Source organism: Lonchura striata, chromosome Z (genome assembly GCF_050655825.1).
Source record: "Lonchura striata isolate lonStrDom1 chromosome Z, ASM5065582v1, whole genome shotgun sequence".
NCBI classification, from domain to species: domain Eukaryota; kingdom Metazoa; phylum Chordata; class Aves; order Passeriformes; family Estrildidae; genus Lonchura; species Lonchura striata.
The window spans coordinates 6,487,669-6,510,296 of NC_140740.1; the positions used below are offsets into that span (position 1 = coordinate 6,487,669).

Consider the following 22,628-nt stretch of genomic DNA (forward strand, 5'->3'; position numbering starts at 1 on the left):
GAAACAAACAGAAAACTGTATTGCAGGGTTATGTCCTTTTCATGATACTCCATTCTTCATTTTCCCTTTTTGTGTCCTAATTTATTTTGCTACCTTTTTTTTCCCAGTTAATACAAATCCTTATCTTTTTCTCTTTGATGTTTTATGCTATTTAATCTGATTTTAGGATCAGACTGGCCTAGTCACTAGTGCAGTTCTAGGCATATTGGAGCCGGCTACGCGCGTGGCCTCCTCCTCCTTGCCGTCTCCGACACAGGGGTCTTGTCTGTTTGAATACCTGACCAAGGCGCACCATCCTTGCAGGGATTTAGGGCATCAATGTCCCTGGCCCCCTCCGGGATTAAGGACCTATCTCTGCCAGCGGGGCAAGAAGGGCGGGAGGCCGCGGGGCACGCCGGCTGCCGTGTCGCGCCCCCAGCCCTCCATTTCGCGCAGGGGCGGGCTCGGCGAGCCGCCGCCGCGGAAGATGGATCCCGGGCGCTCGCCGCCGCCCCCGGGCGCGGCGCCACGGGGCCGGGCGCCGGGTGCCGGGGCGGCGCCTGCGCTCGGCGCGGGCAGCGGGGCTGCGGAGCGGAGCGGCACCAGCGCCATGACCGCGGCCATGCGGCAGCGCTTCGACCGCTTCCTGCACGAGAAGAACTGCATGACCGCCGTACTCGAGCGCATCGAGAGCAAGACCGGCGTCAGCCGCACCTACATCGCCACCGGTGAGCCCCGGCCGCCGCCGCGCCGCCCGCGCCTCCTCGCCGCGGTCCCTCGGGCGCTGACGGCTCTCTGCTCTCTCCCCAGGTATCCTCGGGGTCGTGGCCGTGTACCTGGTGGTGGGATACGGCGCGTCCCTGCTCTGCAACATCATCGGCTTCGCCTACCCCGCCTACGTCTCGTGAGTGTCGCGACTCCTGCGCCACGCGGTGGTTCCGGGTGCCGCCCTTCGATGTGGTGGCAAAGTCGCATCACTTGCGGCCGTGCCGAGTCTCTCTGGGGTGGCATTCCGGCACCGTGCTGCACAAAGTGTTGGTTTTGCCGGCCACCCCTTTCCTTGAGCAGGTACAGCTGCCAGGTGAAGAATGAGGCTTCTCCCATCTGGCGAGTGCTACAGGAGTTACAGATGGGAGACGCCGGCTGGTTTCCACACTTGATTACAAGTTCCTGTAGCTTTGGGGTGGGGTTCCCAGCTTTGTCATCCCCAGCAGGAAGCTGGATCGTGCGGGAGGGAGGGTCGCCGCTTTGAGGGTGTTTGTTAAAACGCTGATGGGTGAGCGGGGCGCACTGGCGCATCGGCGGCGTGTGCCTGGTGCCGGCTGCTGGTGATGGGCTGGAGACAAAGGTGCATTAAGGAGCGCTGTTTACTCCAAACCTACCTCAGTGATGGGAGGGGGGACAAGGAAAACGCTGTAACTCCTCTCGAGCGTGAAAGACTTTTCCTTGGTTAATTTACTTTCTTCTTTTGTGAAGTAGTCCAGTGTGTCATTTCTCCATTGTTGGTAATTGAATTGTTGAAGAGAAGAATGGTTCGGGTTGAAAGGAGCCCTGAAGGTCATGTAGTTCCAGCCACCCTGCCACGGCCAGGGACAAAGTAGTGGGTCAGACTCTTTGTCAGCAGAAAAGGCACTCATGAAAGAGTGGGACAGGTGTCTGTGCTCTCAAGGGACATCAGCAATCTTTACAGTTTTAAAATGGCAAACAAGCTGCCTGATGGGTGACCTATGGACGTGTTCCAAATCTGTTTTACTTGGATATCAGTTCTGGGTTACTTCAGTCATTGTGATTGCTGTCCATCTCTGTGCTTTCCTGAAAGAAAATATACTGGAGTCACAGCAAACCCAGAGACCCTCAGCTCAGAGTTAATTCTGTTTATGCATGAAACCAGGACAGTTTTGTGCAGGTATCTGCCAGTCAGGCTTTGTGTAAATCTGCAGTTTATTTTTCTTGGTCTCTGTCATGTCTGTATTCACTGTGGTGTGTGCAGTGCAGCAGGTATGGATTTCAGTGGAGAAATGCTGGAGGCTGTAACTGCTAGACCAAGCAGATGGTATGAAGGGGTGCAGCTGCAGCTGCACTGCTGCCTGTGTTCTCATCACTGTGGTGCAAACCAGTGCCAGGGGAGGGGGCAGCTCTCTGCTTCATGCCTGAAACAGCTTCAAGCAGGCACAGCTGTTTCTCTCCTTATTCCTCCTTGTTCACCTTCAGCTTTGCCTTGGGTAAATCTTCAGTGGTTTCATACATGGAGGACTTTTTTCTTTGGCAATACAAAAATCTCCCCGTACATCCACATGCCATGTCACAGCAAGGACTCACCTCAATCTCTTAACATAGGCAAAATGAAGCAGTAGTTCTCTGGCTGTTTCCCAGTAAGTCTGGCAATCTCTCCTTTTATTCCTTAGGAGTCTGTAAGTACAACCTGATGAAAGAGAAAAAATAATTTTAAGTTGAAATCTAATACTTAATTTACAGGCTTTTGTGGTTGCAGTAGACCAATACTGAAAAGTTTGCCATAGGTGATAGACACAACTTTTTAAACTTCTAGCAAGCTTTAACTGCACAAAGCAGTAATCAGGCTAGAGATGGAAAAAATTAGTGTTGGCAAGTGTGTAAATACAATTGCCAGCATTTTCGCCGCTTCTCTAAACTTTCCAGAGCTAGCGTGCTGAAATGTAGCTCCACCCATAGTTAGTGGTGGTTAACTGCCTCGTTAAAATTAGAGTGCAAGCAGGAAGGGAACCTTTGATGACTAAGAAATGTGTGCAAAGATTGGAAATCTCTTAAGTGCTGTCATGCTTGGTTTAAAAATAGCGAAGATGAAAATAGCTTTGGGCAGTAAAATGTCTGAACTTACTACTAGTGTCTTCAAGGGAGAAAAGCAGTTTAGTACAATAATGCCTCTCTCTGCTTTGACTACGTTTATGCTGTTACTTCACTTTAGTTGCTTTCACTATGTAAATGTTGCTCGTGGCATTTTACCAGCAGGAAACAATCTGGATTGATTTTAGAGAAGTCTAAACACTCAATTGAAGCTTGAATATTGTCATGGTGTCTTGAGTCTGTCTTCTAGTTCCTTTTCCTCTTTCATACCTTTAAAACAGGAATACTGCTTTTCCTTGGGGACAGTTATTTAGAAAAGACAAAATTGCTTGTGTATTTCTTGTGTATTTTTTGAGAACTAGGACAGCAAATTTCCTTTCTCTTAACAAATTTTAAGGCAAATGCTTACTTTCGTCCTTCATGAAAAATGATGCATGATGTGCCAAGGTTTAGAAGTAATGCTCTGCTGCTGGTTTATAAATATGATTTGAGAGAGTTGACATACCTAACCAGATTCACAATGCCCAGTATAAATATAAGTAGAATTTTTTAAAATCTGTCTGCACTTGTGCTGTTTTCTCTTGTGTCTGATAATCTGGAGCTTCAGACACTAAAAAGTTGTTTGGTTTGTTGTTCTTAATATGTCCAGCCAAACCAGTTCCTCCAAGCATACTCACTTTTCAGTTTTTAGGTTTTAGAATGTTAGTATAAAAAATTAACATGTTTAAAAGCCATGTCAGCAGTTATTTGGACAAATTAGGTGCTTTCCTTTCTAAAGAAAGCAAGTGTTTAGGTTCAGGGAGTCTAATACTCTGATACCAGTATGAACATTTTGATTTTACTTCCACATCTTACGTTTAGGTTAAAAATATAAAGGTGTTTTGTAGTAGCGCGCTGCGGTTCCCCGAGCGGTGCCGTGCTGGGCGGCGAGAGGGAAGAGAACGGGCGGCCGCTCCCCCTGCGAAGCTCTGCTGTCCCAGTTGGTGGTGCGGGAACAGAGGGAGGCGACACGGGACTTGGGGGTGAACAAGATGGATTTATTCAGTGAGCCCCAAGACCTCTTTGGGAGCGGGAGCAGAGGTTTTATACAAGAACTCAGGGAGATGGGTGTAGGAACATCAACCAATGAGGGAATAGCAGGGGGGAGTTTAGGGCAGAACTAACATATCACAAACCTATCGGGGAAGCAGGGAAGTGGAATAACACAAAATAAGCAATAGGGTTTCGAGTCTTAATAAACAGACAGGGAATGCTCTGGAAGCAGAGGAGGGAGCTAGGAGGAATGACAGGGAAGGTTCCAGGGAAAGGGGCAGGGTAAAGGAGGATTGACAATTTGGAGATGAGGGGATTAGGGAAGAGCTAGGGAAGACTGACAGCTGGGGAGAGGAGGAGATTAGGGATGGGGGGGGAACAGATATCGAACAAATACCAAATTAAAGACACACCACCGCAGTGTTTGTTACACAGATGGGTCTACTCTGAACCGAGGCACTAACACATCTTAATCCCAGCAGAAGAGCCAGCATGTGTGGGAGTTTGTTTTGGGGAAGCTGGTTTTGCCCTGAGTCAGAACTGGGAACTGACTCATTGGTTGGCCCTACAAATACGTGTTCCAGGAGGGAGCAGAGAGCAGTGAAATGAGAGGATGCTTGCTTTTTCCCCTGCTTTGTGTTGAGTTAGCGTGTAGGCTGTAGGGTGGCCAAAATGGCATGTGTTCCTCTTGCTACTTCAGTCCCCATTTCCTTTCCAGAAACACAGAACCCTTTGTACTACTGTCGTGTAGCTTTTTGGTGTCTTCAAATAATATCTGTCTGTGCATGGTCAGTGAAACCCTCCCTTGCTATCCTTGATGAGTTTTTCTTATCCCTTCTGCTCAATCCTCAAAATTGTGAGAGAGGGTAACTGGGAGACTTAAATCACAGAAATTGTGTAAGTGCAGTTGGCAGGAAGATCTTTTCTATATCTGCAAATGCATGACTGCTGTTGCAATCAATGAGGAGGAAGAAAGATGGAAAGCAGAAGGCCTTTATGTGATGGATAGAAGTGCAGAAGCCAAAATGATAAAATGAATCCAAAGACACAGGTTTCACTGGAATGATGTGAGATGTCAGGGAGGCAGCCTGCCAGGATGAGTCTGACATGAGGACGACAGGGAGGCACCAAGCTAAGGAAGTTTGTGTGCAGTGGAGTGTTGATTCTGCGTGGGTGTCTGGATAGATAGGTAGAAGTAAATGACTTTACAACCTGCTGTAAAGAGTTGGGGCAGACCAGTAGGATAAGCTTTAGAAGTGTCGGTAATTTCATGGGCTTTTAAGTTAAGTGAAGAAAAACCAAACACAAACTTACGCTTGGCTAAGGGTATGACAAATATGCCTACCTACTCATTTCATATAGCACTTACCAGAAAACTGAAGGAAGGATGCACAAAATGGTCCAGTCTTTCCCAGCTACAACATGAGCATGGGGTTTAAGGGAGGCTGATCTTTTGCCTTGAACATGTAACTTTATTTAGTACAAGAATCGTCAGGTTCACCTTGTAAATTGCAGGGATAAGGGTGATCACTTCACAGGAGACCACAGCAATAAAATTTGGCATTTCTTTATTTCTGCCTCCCACATCTGGACTCAGCTCAGTAAAACCCCCACTCCGAACACATATACTACTCAAACTGTGAGTACTGTATGTGTGAATTTACTGTAACAAATAGTTTGTTATGCCAGAGCTAATTGAGGAGCAACAGTCTCTTCTTGGGAAAGAGCTGATTTTTTGTTGCAATGAGTCACAGGCTCTAAGTGAAAGAACTCCACTTGGCAACTTACTAAAATTAGACCAGTGTCTGTTGCTATCAGTAACAGGGTAAGCAACCACACTTGATCGAGGGTAAAGTTTGACTGATTTTAGGATGCACAGGGTCAAGGCTGAGCCAGTGCTCTGGCACTGTAAGTACAGCATGGATGGGAGCCCTGGGCTGCTACAGAATGTGACCACCTCCACCCTTCCCTCTTGGCACCACCAGCTAGCAGGGTTCCTGGGGAACAGATGCGGCTGAAAATGAAGTTTCTCTTGGCTCCACATCCATCACAGTGCTGGCCCACAGCAGGTCATTTTCACTCTTGGTAGTGCAGCTAACTAAAGTTGCTGATCTGTGGTATTTACTGTCCAGACTACTGGAGCTGTTCCTAGTGATTGCTTTTACCTCCAAGGTTCAGAACTACTGTAAGTAGTTGTTTGAGGCTCTGTTTAAAAGTCCTCTGCATTTAGTGATGAAGCAGTATAAAAAATCCTTTGGGATATGTAATTATTGTGCATAACTAAAGTGGAATTTAGTCAGATCAGCACTAGACAAAACAGTATAGTTTTTTAAAATCTGAAGCCATTGTCTTTGGATGGTCCTTCATTTGTTAGAAAATACAGTGTTTTAGTGAGACTGACTTATTTGCTCTTGCAACACAGCAATAATTTAAAAGAAGGCAATCCTAAAGTACAACATAGTGTCAGTGCCTCTTGGTCTGTAACTTTTCACTTATTGATGGAGATTGCATTTCGAATATCAGCCTGTTTGATTGGTGACCTAACATGGAGAAGAATGGAGTGTTCTTGGGTTGATTGTCTGTGATGTCTCTCCTAAGCTCAATTGTGCAGGGCATTACACCAGGATAATATCTCTAGAATAACTTGGAGGACTAAGTTTAATTATGGTGTGATTCTCATGTTGAAAAGAATGTAGTTATAAATGGATGAAAATCCTTCTCTGTTCAGATGTTCTGCATAACTTACTGTGCTTGTTCTTGGACAAGTACTATTTTCTGTGACTTACTATTGAAATAGTGTGTAAGTAGCAAGTGATGGTGGTAACTTTTGCCCTTTTATTCAGCAGGGACATGTTATGCTGGATTTCCCTGTCTCATCTCAGGGACACACTCCACCTTCCAAAGCAGAATATTTACAAAATACTTGCCTTTCCTTGACTTCAGTAAAGCTTTCATTCACTGGTGGCCCTGCTCTGACTTGCTTTTCCCTCCCTCCCTCTCTCCCTGGCTGGGACTGGAGCCATGGCCACAGGAGCAGTTTGAGCTGACGTGGCTGTTCCCTGCTGGCTGTGGTAGGGTGCTGCCCCTGGCCTTGCCCACCAATATCAGACCACTGCAGGAGAAGGGGAGATGTGCTGTTCCCTGCAGTGTGTAAGAAAACAGCCACGTGTGGATTTAATGCTGCGTACATCAGCTGGCTAAACCTGATGGGGCTTTGGCTACTTCTAGTGCTGCTGCTTGTGTCTGACAGTAAAAGCGTGTTGTTCATGTATCCCCTAAGGAACTACAGGAACAGATGGTGAACATTCAAAGGGAGAACACCCATGGCACTGCATTTAGGAGCTCTCAAAGGCCATTTGTTTCCAGAGGAGAGAAGATAACAGAATGTGGCCCATTAACACAGTGATATGCCATCTGCCTTTTGCCACAAAATTGGAGATTCTAAGCTTTTTATTTTGCTTTTTTTTTTTTTAATGGAAGCTATTTTTTGTGGTTACCGAGATGATTTTAATAATGTTAAAAAGGAAAATGAAACAATTCTCCTTAAATCCATATATGGTGACTGGAAAACAGGAAGACTGCTGGCAGGTTAACTGCAAGGTATTTTCTCACAAATGCCAAGCTAGGATGCTTTATTGTGGTAATATAAACCTTCTCTTCTATGCCTCTAATGGAGAAATTGCCAGAATTAAAGGAATTCACATAGTGAGCCTCTACAGCAAGTTTTCCTTAACAGTGAGAAATTTTGCAATTGGTTCCTTTCTCTGCTCCATTTATCCACCACTCCAATATCCTTACTGGTCCTTGTACTTTTTTCTTTACCTCCAGAAGTGCAGTTTCACACAGTGAAAATAGCTCTATAGGTTTCTTTCTTAACTCCTGTGGTGTCCAGGGGCTGTTTTTGTACAGTCACTTCACCTGGTCTCACTAGAATACTTCAGAGGTGTGGGTGTGGAAAGTATGTGCTTTAACAGTGGGAGTAGGAGCAGCTGGAGTTGTCACTGCCTTTGAGACTGCTTGGACTAGGGCTGCCTGTGACAATAGTAGCAGAAATTAGACTTGCTGTTGCAAAACCTGTGATGCTGTGTGTTGGTAAGATCCCCTTATTGATGGGTCATGGCAAGGGCTGCTACTTTTCCCACTGCAGGACACTGCTGGCCATCCTTGCACTCCAGTAGAAATAATGCATGAATTAAGTATCAGGTCCTTGTACTGCATTTCAAAGGAAATTGTTCCAGCAGCTCTGCCAGCTCCCTCTGCTTGTAGTGGGTTTGCTAAAATATGTCACAGGAATTATTTCCCCCAACTCTCCCTGCTCCCCACTGACTACAGAACTAGGAAGTGACATAATCCACAGCATTTCTCAATTCACAGATCAGGAAATGGACTTAAGGCCAGCTCCCTGATTTCTGCCTTGTAAACTTCCCTATGCCTTTTTAAGGGAACTAACAGAAAACTTGGCACTTCTGGTACGTCTCACACATGCTGCTTCAGAAACAATACAGCTGATACTAAAGAAAAAAGTGATAGAAGAATTTAATCTAACTACATTAAACTTGAGTCTACAGATTTTAATCCTCCAGCATAAGTAGAGAGGACAAATGCTCTCTAAGACTCTTAAGATTGAAATTACTAGGCTTGGATTTCCTAGTATTTTCTTTTAAAATTTCTTACAGTTCTAATCTGGAATTTAGTGGCTCCAGAAACTCTACTCCACTACTTTTACCGAAAGAGCACATGCGCTTCTTTTAGTTTCTGTTTTTAAAAACTGTATAAACTTGAACTACATTTGCATAGCAGATGGAGAACAAAAGCCCATTAAATCATTATGCAGAAAGCCCAATACTTTAGTAGAGGTATTTTTACCCTGTTCTTAATACTTTAGTCTACATCAGACTTTGCAAGTCCTGTAGGAATTAATTTATAGAGCAATACATTAGGTGATGCAAATGCATATGGATCTGGATTCCCTCTGCTTATGTAGAACGTATGCTTCTTAGGACTTAGAGGAAATCCTATGATAAGTTTCCCTTTTCAGAGAGGAATCTAGTGTATGTACAAGTACATTTAAAATGTTATTTATTAGACCTAACTGTGTAAAATAAACAGAATAATAGAGACAGTGTTATACCAGTGGTGGTGCTGGGAACCCCAGACTATGCAGCACTGAATGAGTTTCTGATCCACACTGTGTGGGCCTTGTCTGGAGACAATGCTACCACATTTTGATAACTTAAGGTATTGTGGGATTTTTTCATCTGAGACTACAACTCTGTTCATAATTCCTTTCTGGTTTCCAGAGGAGGATGGTCACTATAGGCAAGGCCAGGAACGTGTTGTAATCAGTGACATCCTGTGCCTCACAGGACTGGGCTCACTCAGGTTATCTTTTACATGGATCAATAATGCTCTAATGTGCAGTAACTTTCTGGTCAGGATTACTACAATACCTCCAGAACTGGAACCATGGCCAAAGATTATCTCTTTTTTTGTCTTTCAAAATGTTTTGTGAACAAGGTCAGACTGCTCACTGGTTTTATTTGGGTTTTTATCCTCCTTGTAATCCCAGAGGTAGAAACAGCTGGAGTATCTTTTAGTTTTGAATTTTGGTATATAAGGAAGAAGCTTTACTGTTCAAAGATCTTGACACACTGTCTGAGTGATAGATGTTAATTAGTTTTCTTGGTGTAATTGAATTATGGAGAGTCACATATAACAACAAATCTGAGTCATAAAATCCTCATCGCTACATGATGAGACTGATGCTACTGTGCTACTCACTTGATTTATTCTCCTTGCAGAATCAAGGCCATTGAAAGTCCCAACAAAGATGATGACACGCAGTGGCTGACTTACTGGGTTGTGTATGGCATTTTCAGCATAGCTGAATTCTTCTCTGACATCTTTCTGTCATGGTTCCCTTTCTACTACATGCTAAAGGTACGTTAATTCATGTGACCCCTCGCCTAAAATGGGACCTTTTGATAAAACTGATTTAACATCTCCTGGAATGGGTAGATAACAACAGATTCATTTGGAATCATTCCCAGGTCCACCTTCTTTTTACATGCAGGTTATGTGTAATTTACTGTTTTAAGAGTGATCTGTTTACAGCTGATCGTTTTATGAGGCAGGAGGGGAAGTTGGGATAGGTGGAAGGGAAAGGTCTGCTGGGTTTTAGGAAAGAAGAAAAGACTGTAACTGTCCCAAAAAAAAAAAAATTCAAACCAGAGACAGTTCTTTCTCTTGGTGCTCAGGTAAATTTGGACAAATGACATGGTAAGCCCCACAGAGTGATTCTATTTTTGTTTTAAGGGGATTAGTAAAAGTGGCAAGTAAAATAATGAAAGAGGTCATAACATCTGTGCTATTGGAGCAGGGAAGGAAATTGGAACACAAGGTATATTTTGTCCTACAGTTTTAATTTTTAATTAAGCTCAGTTTCCTGAAAGGAACTGGTAGTTATCAGAGGAGATGGTTCCTAAAGTGTGCTTGTTAGTGTGATTTGACTAGCAACAATGATTTGGTTAATGTGTTATCTAAGGTTTCAGTCAACCTTAACATGTTAAATTCTTCTAGGAATAGCTAATAGCTGATCACTCTATATGCTGTTGGGTAAAAGACGTAGCTTGCTGCAGGGGTTGCTCTTTATCTCTGTTATTGGTTTTCTGGTTCAGTGGGCTATTCTCTTCCTTCTCTTTTGTTTCGTTATCCTGGTTTAGTCCCACCAAAGTTGTTAAAACAATTTACTTGCCAGCTATTGTGGGGGTCATTTAATATTTTAGTGATAAGACCTGACGATGTCAAAAGTTGTTTCCAGGAAATGCCATATTTTATAGACAAAATTTGACTGTGACAACTGGTTTACATGTCTGCCTTGTTCCTTTCAGTCTTTAACAAGCCTCAACTGTGGCAATCATTTGGACACCTTTTACTTTAATCTATCAGCTGAATTCATACAGTGTATTTTCAGAGGTTCTTTTCTAAATTCTTAGTGGAAAAAGATGTGGCAGTGGTTTCTTCATGCCACCACAGCTCTCTTTCTGAAGAGCACACAGCTGAAATTCAGGTTGAATTTCCAAATAAAGACTTCAAATGGCTCTGATAAAATGGTTTCAGGAATGCCATAGTTACATGCAGTATTGTAATCAAGGGAAAGGAACTTTCCTCAGTTCTGCAAAAGCAAGCACAAGGAATTAAGTCAGTACACAGCTTTCTTCAATAGCTGCAGAAGGCACATAGAAGCCAAATGTTTGCTCTCGGTAGTGGCTGGCAGGACAGGTTTGTACAAAGGCAGGCAGGTATTGACTGAGAATCAGAAAGTGTTGCTGAATGGGTGGAAATGGGTGGAGGTTACACCACAGGAGGAGAAGGAGAAATCAGGCAGCTTCCACACTTCATTCCATCCATGAACTAAGAGGGTAGTTATGATGTGTCCATATGTCTTTCATGAAGTAGAAGCCCAGATACATCATTCATTAACATTTTGAGCTTGCTTTCATTCTCAAGATGTGCTGAATTATTTGATATCACTTGTAGCTTCCACTCCAGATGGAGATCTAGTTGCTCAGTGTTTCAAAACATGTTCATATATGTGGCTGAAACATTGAGCACCACTGCTTCCAGAGTCCCCAAGTCCAGAGTTTAGACTCTGTAACATTAAAGTTTTCAGCAGACTAGAAAATTTTATGGGTGGGAGAAAGAAATGTTGCCCTTTTATTCTCCATATGGCATTTTTTTTTGATTTTGTGGGTTTTTTCTTGGATTTTATGGGCTGGTTTTTTGTTTTGTTTTTTGGGGGTTTTTTTGGTAGTGCTCGCTTCTTACTTACCTGCTTGCTTTTTTTATCTCTGAAGCACAGGACATGCATGCAACCCATACTTTCTTGTGCATATGATTGGGTTTTAAATACTTCCGTTCAAGCTTTAAAGATTTCTGTGGCATTCAGGTATTAGAGTACAGTATCCAGTAAAAGCAGCAGAGTTTATCATTGTATGAGTATTCTTGGTGGTGGGTGTGACTCCCACCACCAAGTTCTTACTCCACTAATGGCTCTACCTTGGAATACTGTCATGCTATATCTGAACAAAATTGGTGCTGCCAGGGCAAAAACAGCTGCTACAAGCAGGTCCAAGTGAGCCAGACTGAGCTCAGGTGAATTCCATTCCCTATCTGTCTGGTCTGCAGGGTTGCAAGAATATATTTTGGGCTTGGGTTTTTATTTTTCCACTTAACAGTTTTACCACTCTGAGCTTGCTGGAACTTCTTACAACCCTCTTTATTTTCAACAAAGTTAGTGAACTAGCCTGTGTTACTTCATTTTCATGAGAATAGGGGTAAAATAAACTAAGTTAGCAGTTTGACATTTTCAAGCTTTGAAAAGAGTGAGAATCTCAACTTTGCTACGAGTCCAATAGAAAATGCATATAAACATGTTTCAATACAATTCAAAAGTAACAAGTATTTGAGAACAAATCTGTAATTTTATTTTCTCAACTAGGGTGGGACAAAGCTGTCAAATCAAAATTACTAATTTTGTTCTTAGAGGCAGGGAAAGGGAAATTTCAATTTCTTTTGGTTTTAGAGGAAGTTGGGCTTCGATTTGAGGGATTGTTCTAAAACAAAGGATAACTAACTTTTTTTATGTAGAAGTTGAGATATTTGTGCAGTTTTGTGGGAGAAATGTTGCTATTGGACACAAAATGAGTACACAGAAGCTTGGTGAGTTCAAGAGAGAAAAAAGAACTAATTTTATTTCTGACCTCACAATATATAGAATCCTAAAAATGACGGTGGATTGGAGGATGAAATTGCCACTTTTTCAACCACACTGATCAATCTAAGCCTATCAATTCTCTCTTCTCACAAAGAATAATGTAAAATGATCATTATTTAAATGAACAGTGTGTGAGAACTCTAGTAAAAATATGTAAACATTATCAGAAGGCTGAAGAAGTTTTATGAGAACTTTAAAACTTTCAAAAGAACTGTAAAAGAAAACACTTTTAAAAATCAGGGCAACAGGGAGAAGTAACTTTCAGTAATTGACCACATGTTCTTGAACAGGAAGTAAAGTCAGTGTACTTCTCAGCTTTTAATGAAAGATAACAACATAAGATCCTACCATGTAGTCTTTCTGTTATATTGAGTTCCAAAGAATTGAAGCTTTTGAAAATCAGTGTTTTTATTGATAAAGGCATTTTTTGCCTTTATTTTCTTTGACCATATTTAATAATTCATCAGTAGCTATTTATTGGTGCCAGATTTTATTGCATGTTGAATTATTTGTTTTAGTTCCTTGGAATTTTCCTGATGGGCCACTCTCTCTCGTGAACACTTTACTTTAAAAAACCTTTCTTTCTTTTCTTGGCAAACATTCCTTTCAGTCTGTTTTGACAACATGATCAAATAGTTCAAAGAGGAAACCTTAATCCTTAGCCAGAAGGATGGTAAATTGGTCTGGCACTGCAGAGAAAACAAAGCCAAAATTTTACAGATGGGAAGAGTAGAACATACAGAACATTCAGTCTCCGTATACCTTGTTGGGAAGGAGTAGAGGAGACATATTTCAAAATATTTGGAGGCCTTGCTTGAAGAAGACTGTTTTGTTTGAAGAAGTGTGTTTTGTTTCCTTTCTGCCCAGAAATGTGTGGAAATCCTCAAATATTGAATCCTTTCTAACATGAAAACAAGTCATGTTTCTAGGCTGAGGTTGTTTTGGTTTTTGTTTCAGGAAAGGGTAGTCTGAGAAAAGCTGTTATACCTTCATTTTCTGGAGAGGCTTTTGACATGGAATAATACTGTACTATTTGGGTATAGAATGAACTGTACAAACACTGAGAAAATGTACTTCATTTTGTTTCTGTTTTATCCTGTAAAGTATTTTTATATGTATTTTCATCGCTCAGGCAGATTTAGTTTATGTCACTCCCTGTCCCTTAAATGTTTCATCTTGCTCTGCTTGACTGTCTTTGTGTGATGTATGGCATTGAAACTGAAGCCAAATAAAAGTGCTTCAAGTAGTAAAGACAGGGATTTGTAGTACATGTAATAACTGTGTTTCCAATCCCCTTTTTTACGATGCAGAAATATGACCCCACACTATGGTCTTTGATTTTTCTGGAGAGCAGATGGTGCTCTAAAAGCTATACCTAAAGTGTAATGCAGAACCATTGCTCTTGTTTGTGCACTGTGTGTAGCTTGGGTTTATCTCTCCTCCTTGTCAACTTACCTCTGGGGTACACACAGTACTGTTCTTTCCCTCACTGTGTTTTCCAGGCAGGCAGACAGAGAGGAGGGAGATGTGTTTTGGCTGAATTGAAGTAATTTAGGGACCCAGGCATTCAGTGAGGCCTGTGCCATGTGCTTTAGAAATATTGAGAGAGACTGATGTTTTTGTAGCCAGGTTTTATAGTTCCACCTTAAAGAGAAAAAAAAAGTGCATGTGGTCTTGATACACCTGACACCAGATTGGATTTACTGCTGCAGCCCTCCTCCTTTGTCCTTACACTATCCATGAAATAATTCCAGTGTAAAGATGGCCTGTGTGTGGCTGTCCTGGTGTGCGCCCTCCCGGAGCCCTGAGCGTGCAGGGAACGACTCCCTGCTCCCACTGCGCTCGCTTCTCCGGCACTTGGGAAAGGCACCTTGTCTCCTACTCAGGATTCCTTCCACTCAGGCCGATGTTCTCGTTCTCACAGTGCGGCTTCCTGCTGTGGTGCATGGCTCCGAGCCCTTCCAATGGGGCAGAGTTTCTCTACCACAGGATTATCCGTCCCTTCTTCCTGAAGCACGAGGCGCAGCTGGACAGTGTCGTGCAGGACCTGAAAGACAAGGCTGCAGAGACTGCAGACACCATCACTAAAGAGGGTGAGCAAAAGGCCCTGCGCTGGTCACAGCAAGTAGGGGCAATTGCACTGGGGAGCTCTTATTGCTGCACTTAATATGCATCATTTGGAGGAAACAAAAATACATTGCAAGAGGCAATGTAAGTTATGATGGAGAAGTTAAGTTTGGGAAATGGGGGCTGCAGTGGATCTTGCTTTCTAGAATTGCAGTTAGGCTAGAATGAGTGGAAGAAATGTGATTGGTTTTGTGTCTTCCCATTATACACACCACTAAAAACATTCTCTCTAGAGGCAGATCCAGACATAACTTTCATAAATGCAGTTATTGTTTTAGTAGATCCTCATATCTCCTAAAATACTCCCTCAAATACCTGGTAGTATAGAGGGTCTCCCAGATGTGCAATAAACAATTAACAACAATACACAGCACTGTGGAAAGTGCAGTTTTCCCATGTATATGTTTTTTCCTTCCTCTGGAGATCAAAGGATTCCTCGCTTTAAAGGAATTAACTTACGTTTTATTTTTATGTGTTATAACAGCCTGTAGATTGCTTAAGTTTTTTATTTCCTTGCATTCTGTAGTGAACCCTTGCATTCTAAAATATCTGATGATAGTTTTATGAATAAGAGAAGGAGATGTATTAAGTAGCTAAAATAAAGGATTTTTTAAGTTTCACTTGAAAGGATTTTATCTGTATTTCAAAGCATCTTAATGCTCCTCTCCACCAAACAATAAGTGCAGCTTCATTTCATTTTACCAACTTTCCTGTCTGCTTAAAAGATCTGCCTTGCTCAACTATTCTTGGAAATTTTGCTGCATGATTCTTCCCAAGTCCTTATTGTTAGGCATGTATGTACCTTAATTAATGTCCTTTAATGCTGCATGTGGGATTTTCCTGCCCTTATTTCATCACTTATTCTTTCTTTTTCCTATTTTTATTCATAAAGATTTCTACCAAAAAAACCCAACAAACCTAACAGTAACAACAAAACAAACCAAACAAAACAAAACCACCAAAATAAAACAATAGCCTTTTTTAAGTGACCATGCATACACAAATATTAGTATTATTCCAAGCCTGTTTTATCATTATGGTATATTTCTTGCTGCAAACCTGTATGTCCTTAACACTATGAGCAGCCCTGTTTTAACAATACCACAGTTACTTTTCTACTCCTTACTTATGTTTTATTTTTGAATGGTTTTTATGATAAGTTTTATCACTATATCTAGGTGTATACAAAAGCTATGATTTTCTTCTGTGTTCTTTCTCTTGTGAGTAAAAAGAAATACTTTTCCATTCAGTTCGAGAACATTTGATAACCCACTTTGTCTGTGGGCCTATGACTAAACTTGATTTTATTTTCCTGCAGCCAAGAAAGCAACAGTGAACTTGCTGGGTGAAGAAAAGAAGAGCACTTAAACTGGATAAGTTTCCCTACCACCTCCTTTGTGCAGCTTGATGTTACTGGGGACTGTGGTATAAGTTCAATAATATTGCCTTGGAAACATTTTGACATATTAAAGGAATGTGCTGTAAGGTTACTTACTACTTTGCTGTGACTGGTAGAGAGTATGCATTTTTATTTAAAAGCAATGCAGTGGGCAGCATCTGAAGCTTAATGAAAATATTTTATTCATCTTCATGCAGAAGAAGTCTTTCAGTAATCTCTGCAGTAACATAAATAAAAAGTATATATCACTCAGGCTCTGCACTTTACTTGTCTCTTTGTGTATGAAATTACTCTTTGATTGTGGTGGTGCATCTGGTAGCACAAAGCTATTTCATAGGGAAAATTCTGAATGGATCTTCTTGAATATACAGGGAATTATTGTTAGAGATGGCATAATGGATGTATTCCCCACCACTAGAGCTGTAAATTGTGAAATTATGTGTTCTAGCCACCTGATTATAGAGATTATTCACTGTTGCATGTTTTGTTGTAACACAGTATTTGGTACAATGTGTGTATTCTTAAATGGATGGATACTAAATATAGGAAAGAATAACTTCCTTGGAGTGATCAAGCTTATATTGGCCTGGAGTGATTTGCTAGAAATGGATGCATTAAATCCCACAAGATTAACACAGCGTGACTGAAGTACAACTTCTTGCCTATTCTTGCTAAAACAAGTTGTTATCCAAAATTGTTCAAAGTGTGCTTTTTAAGATCACATTCAAAAAGCACAAGCCACCTTTAGCTAAGGAGTGGTACCATTACAAACATTTTTAACATTTTTTCCCGAATTCTTTTTAAAGTATCACCTGCCTTGAATGTCAGTCCTCAGAATTATTTCGTTAAGGGGACAGACCACAACTCTCACAAGCTTTTTTTGCTCATAAAGATCTGCAATCTCTTCTGACTATACTAAGAACAACTTTCTGTAAGCACTTAAACTTCCTGAGTGGAGATGCTCTTCTTGTTACTTGATATATTCCTGATCAATCAGTAGGAGTGCAGCCAAAGTTGCTAAGAGAATAACAGGGTTTTTTACAATCAATGTAAAAAAAATTTTTTTTCTTAGATTTGTATCTCTTTCACACTGTGGTATTTTCAACAAAAACGACTACATTAATTAGTTAGGCATGAATTACTGAAATTTCTGTGTTTTCATCTCCATGGTGGCATTTCTTTAAAGCTTAAAGTAATGGTACGACAATTCTCAGAGCTCACAGAACGTGCAGAAAGGAATCTTAGACTTTCGATGGGATAAAAATTATTTCCAGTACACCATCTTGAGTTCTAAAGATTTAATCTTAAAAAAAAGTTTTGAGGACTTCTGACTTTCTTTACCAAATTGTTGTATAAATATTCATTGCAAATTTTCAGATGCAGGAACTACAAAAGTGTGAAGCACACACTGCAACTCAGCAGGTCAGTTTTAACCTGGAGAGAGATGTTGTATAAGAGGGGATGTAAAAGTGTCGTAGAAGAAAGAATTTTAAGCTTTGAGCTGGAAAACATAGCCCTTGGGGCTGGCATCTTCAATAGGGAAATACAAGACCTGCTGTACCTTGTGCTCTGTAGGACAGCATGCAGTTTGTCTTTTGAAGAAAAAGTGAAAGATTTCTTAGCTAATCGTTCCTTGACAAGTTTTTTTTTTACAAGGGGATATGCTGAAGAGGATAAAGTTTACAGCAAAGTTCTAGGTTTTAAGCATGTGAGAAGTTTGAAGTGTATCACCATTTAACTGGTTTAATTTCTTGTCTTGACTTCTGTCATGAGCCCACTGGACTTTCTGGTAAGCCTTACTAGACCTTAGTCCTATGTTTTAAACTCTGTCATCTCTATGTAAAGCACTCATGTGGCCACTGTAATTTAGTTTCACTTCTTGAGATTAGAAGTAACTAGATGAAAATAAATGAGGATTCTTAATAGATTATTTTATTTCAGTGCAAAGCACTACGTAATTTACTTACCTAAAAACTTACAGTAAATTTCAGATTTTTCAAGCATAATGATGTCTGTAATAGAGACAGGATTTATTTTTATTTTCTTATACTACTAAACAGTTCTTCCACTGTTATTAATGGGGATAAAACATTCTAGATAGATGTTAGGTAAATGTTGAAACAGTCCCTTGCATCTCTCTGAGAACTTGAAAGGCTTTAAATCAATTTCTTGTCTTTACCAATTTGATATTATCAGCATATACAATTAGTGCTCTTCTGTCAGATTTCTACTTGAATTAGAACTACAGTCTGTTGTTAACAGAAATTGTCCTTGGTTTTTTGCCTTGATGCAAGTAGAAATGTCTGAATTTCTGCAGCAAGTTATCCTTTCCTGGAAGTAGCTCCACAGGGCTGGCCCCGCAGATCAGTGCTTTTCTTTGTGTCTTCACAACATTTATGTACAAATGTTGGTAACACATCTGCTCCGTGTCTTTGCTGAAGCTGTAATGTGCTGAATAAAAATGGACACCAATAAAGAGATTCCTATGGGACTGGTATGATGTCTCAGTATTTCTTAAGAACCTTATACCTCTACAGTGAAAACCTAGCTACTTTAGGAAGGCAGAAGGTCTTTACACGGTATTCACTTTTTATTCCCCTTCCCTGAAGTTCATTACTGTGGAACCACTACAAACTTCTTAAAATCCAAAAGAAGTGTCTCTGTCCCATGCCAATCTGAGCATGCAGCCGAACAGGCTTAGACCATCTGCCCCTTACAGAAGAGTTTGGAATGCAGAGCTCTTGCCAGCTGTGAGCACCACAAGCATCTTTCTAGGCTTCATGCCCTGGCTTACCTGGGAGTCATTAAGGTGTCGGATTCTCTAGAAACATAGCAAGGAAAGACTGTAAACTATAGGGATTTTGAAGTTTTTCCTCTCCCATAAGGTTTCCTGGTGTTCCATAAATTACCTCAGCAAACAATGCTGAATACTTTTTGGCAGTGGTGTTCCACTTACCTAAAACTTCTGTTGCTACTCTTTATAGGACATTTTGTCTGCTTTATCTGACTCCTTTCCAAACTCAGCAAAAAAGGAGAGTAAGTTCAGGAAAACGTAACGTCCCCCACCAATGTTAACATCACCTCTAGTGATAAAATAATGAAAACTCTCCAAACCAGAACAATACAATTAACAAAGGACTATCTTATAAGTAGTGGAAGGTGTGACTAGAATTTTGTCAGGTCAAACCCTCACTACATTTAATTTGACAAATAAAATGAAGTTTCTTGAGTTTGCATTCTAGTCTTGCCAACTCTTTCTAAATAATCTGAGAATCAATTACAATTTTTATTACTAATTCCTTAATCATCTTTACCCCCATTTCATATTCCACAAACAATAGCTTCCTTATGCAAAGGAGGAAGAATGGAGTTTTGTAAAAAAAAAACAGAATTCCTTGTAGGTCATGGGAGAGTCTCATTTTCTGTAAAGAGCAGCTGACAAATATGATGAACATCTTGTCTTCTAGAGAACTTCTACATGCAGTGTGATGGGGAAACTGTTCTTGAGGAATGACAACCCATGGCTACTAAGGAAGTCCTCAGTTGTGCAACCACGTTGTTACAGTTTTATGAAAATTGTGCTTCCTACTGGTACAGAATTAAGAGATTCTGTAGCAAAATATTTTCAGACAACCACATGAACTCATGAACTAGTCAAGTAAAAATAATTTAAAATGAACTTTGAATTTAGCATACTTTGCAATGCAATGTAATTTACACCTTTGCTGAGGCAATGAAATTTCAAAGAAGTTTATATTTTGTATTGCTGGATCTTTGCAGGAGAAGAATACTTGAAAACTTCTTAAACATGTCCAAGTTCTGCTATGTGAGAAGCAAACAGACAAAACACGGAAAAACTACATGCCAAAGAACCGTCAAACCTTGGCAGAAAAAAAGAGGCACACATGCTGTTTCATAGGAAATAGCACTACAGTTCAGGCTGCTCAGTTCCTAACTGGAGTGTCCTCTGCTCTTCCCAAATCCCAAACTACCAAAGACTTACCTGTTCCTCTCCATCTCTCTTACACAACCACTATGGCAAGGAGTAATTAAAAAAAAAAAAACTATATAATAATAATCATCTTTTTATTTAGGGGGAAAAAACATCTTTGGGGTATCCCTTATCCTAAGAGAGAAAATAACCCCAAAAGGGCCAGTTTTTAACAGGAAGAAGCTAAATTACTGATGTCCAGTGACAGAACGTGTGGGAATCATTTGAAGCTGTGCCAGGGGAAGTTCAGAGTTGACACTGGGAAGCATTTCTTTACCAGGAGGGTGCTCAGACCTTGGAACAGGCTTCCTGGAGAAAGTGGTCAATGCCACAAGCCTGTCGGTGTTGAGGCATTGGGAAAATATCCTTAATAGTGTGCTTTAACTATTGGTCAGCGATGAAGTGGTCAGGCTAGTTGGTTTGGATGATTATTTTACATCACTTCTCTTCCTGAAATACTATATCCCATTCCATTCCATCCCGTTCCATTTCACTGCATGTGTAGCTCCAGAGGAGGAATCAAGAGAGCCACCATCTCTCATGCTCCAAAGTAAAGCACATAAAAATATCCCACAATATGTGCCCCAAAAGGGAGTTCTGGTGACAAGTTTCTGAAACACACACAAGGAACAGGATGTACATACAGGCAAGTTTTTTTAAGACCAGGTGTTTTTCACAATGCTGTTGAGTTGCTTCATGGCTGAAGGCTGACAAGTACATATGGTTACACATAATTGTCGCTTCCCAAGTTAAAACACATTTCAAAATAACCTTTTTAAGCTTCCTCTCTATAATTACTTAATTAAGAATTGAGTAATTAAGGTTGTGCTTCTGCTATAGCAGCCACATGCTATATACATCTGAAAGAATAAACCACCTATCTCACAAGAGTGCAGAATTCTCATTTTTAGTTATTCTGTTATTGATTGCCTGTATCATTACATCTCCCCAATGCTCAATGCCAACATTACCATCCATTCCTGACACAGAAATTGGTGTAAAGATTCATATAAGGATTTTGATCTCATATTTAAAATGTTGTTCAAATTTTTGTTCGGGTACCCAGAAAATTGTATAGGGAAATAACAGACACGTACTTTTAGGGAGCTGGGCTGGGACACTAGTTCATTATCCATATTCCTCTTGTCCTGGATGCTGACTGAATTCACACTCATGGATGCATGCCTTCCTTTGTTACTGTTGCCATCTACAGGAAATCTCGGGCAGAGTGTCTTTTTAGCAATGGTACTGCATGAGTAAAACCTCACAGAAAACTCTAAAAGGCAGGTGGAATAAAAGGCCATTCATTATCACCCAGTTTCCTCTTGAAAATAAAATAAAAAATTTTACTCACAGCATTCAGAATAAACATTGCAATATTTCTGTATTTTTACAGAAAATTTTAGTTTTCTTTCCACTCCCAATCCCACAATAGTCGATAAAATTTTGCCTGTTCCCAGAAATGAGGCGTAGTCTGTTAACTGAGGAGGACCTGAGGTGGTCTTGACCTCCTTGTTTTCAATCCTCCAAAGAACCCAGTTTATTAAAATACAGAAATGAAAATTTCATTTATAAACTAACTCTGTCAGGAAAAGAGGAGGCGTGTTTAACTTTGTGCCGCCTTGTTTAAGAACAAATATTGCTTACATAATGTACTTAGTATAAAGCCAGAAATCATAAAAAGCAAAGCAGTCCCATTTAAAGATAGGAGGATAAGCAGATAGGTGTTAGGGAACTCAGTCTTCAACCTCCTAATGGTAGTAGTAATCTGATTTCCTAGCAGGGTGTAAAAAACATAAAGTCAGCTTTACTCAAAATGCCCACAAAGCTTTCTTTGTTAGTTTAATTAATTAACAATTTATGTATTTGAGCTCAATATTACCCTTTTCAGAAGTCTTTCTTGTCTTTCCTTGCAAGATCCCTAGACTAAAATTGCTTTAGTATTTTAGGTTCTTAGATCAGGAAAGCTTGAAAAGCAGTTCCAATAAGGTAAGTCACACACACACAGATAGGTTCAGACCACTTGTGAAGGTATTTAATTTTAGATCACAGTAAATTATATCCCACAAGACTCGACCTCCACATTTTTCAGCTGTCTGTAGTCTGAAGCTCTGATTTACAAAAGTTAAGCATAATGTGATTGTAACTTTTCACAGAGCCCTCAATTTATTTAAAGTTTCAGAAATATTACTTATCAGTCAGCAGAATCCAGGAATAATTTGAGTCTAACAATCTGTGGGCAATTTTAGTCTTTTATATTGCAAGTGTATCTTCCATTCTGGTATTTTTCCTCATGTTGCAACTAATTGTAGCGCTTCGCTAACTATAATATAGTGGATGTGCCTTAATTACCTCTAACCATGTCCAGTTGTTTTCTGCTACAAAAAACCCTTTTCATATAGCATCTGTTTCTATGTCTCATCTCCATGTTATTTTGTAAGCTCACAGTCATACCATTTAACTAACTTCCCAAAATTTAGGCCACACACTGTAAAGATAGC

The 22,628-nt window shown here is 40.6% G+C and overlaps 1 protein-coding gene across 1 annotated transcript; it reads left to right on the plus strand.

The window, feature by feature from the left end:
- The first annotated feature begins 547 nt into the window (after positions 1 to 547).
- Positions 548 to 18,627, plus strand: REEP5 (receptor accessory protein 5). The gene is made up of 5 exons (XM_021524797.4): positions 548 to 707; positions 790 to 883; positions 9,636 to 9,774; positions 14,535 to 14,703; positions 16,056 to 18,627. The coding sequence occupies exons 1-5, from the start codon at positions 590 to 592 to the stop codon at positions 16,103 to 16,105; spliced, it is 570 nt and encodes a 189-aa protein (XP_021380472.1). The 5' UTR covers positions 548 to 589; the 3' UTR covers positions 16,106 to 18,627.
- Positions 18,628 to 22,628: the final 4,001 nt, after the last annotated feature.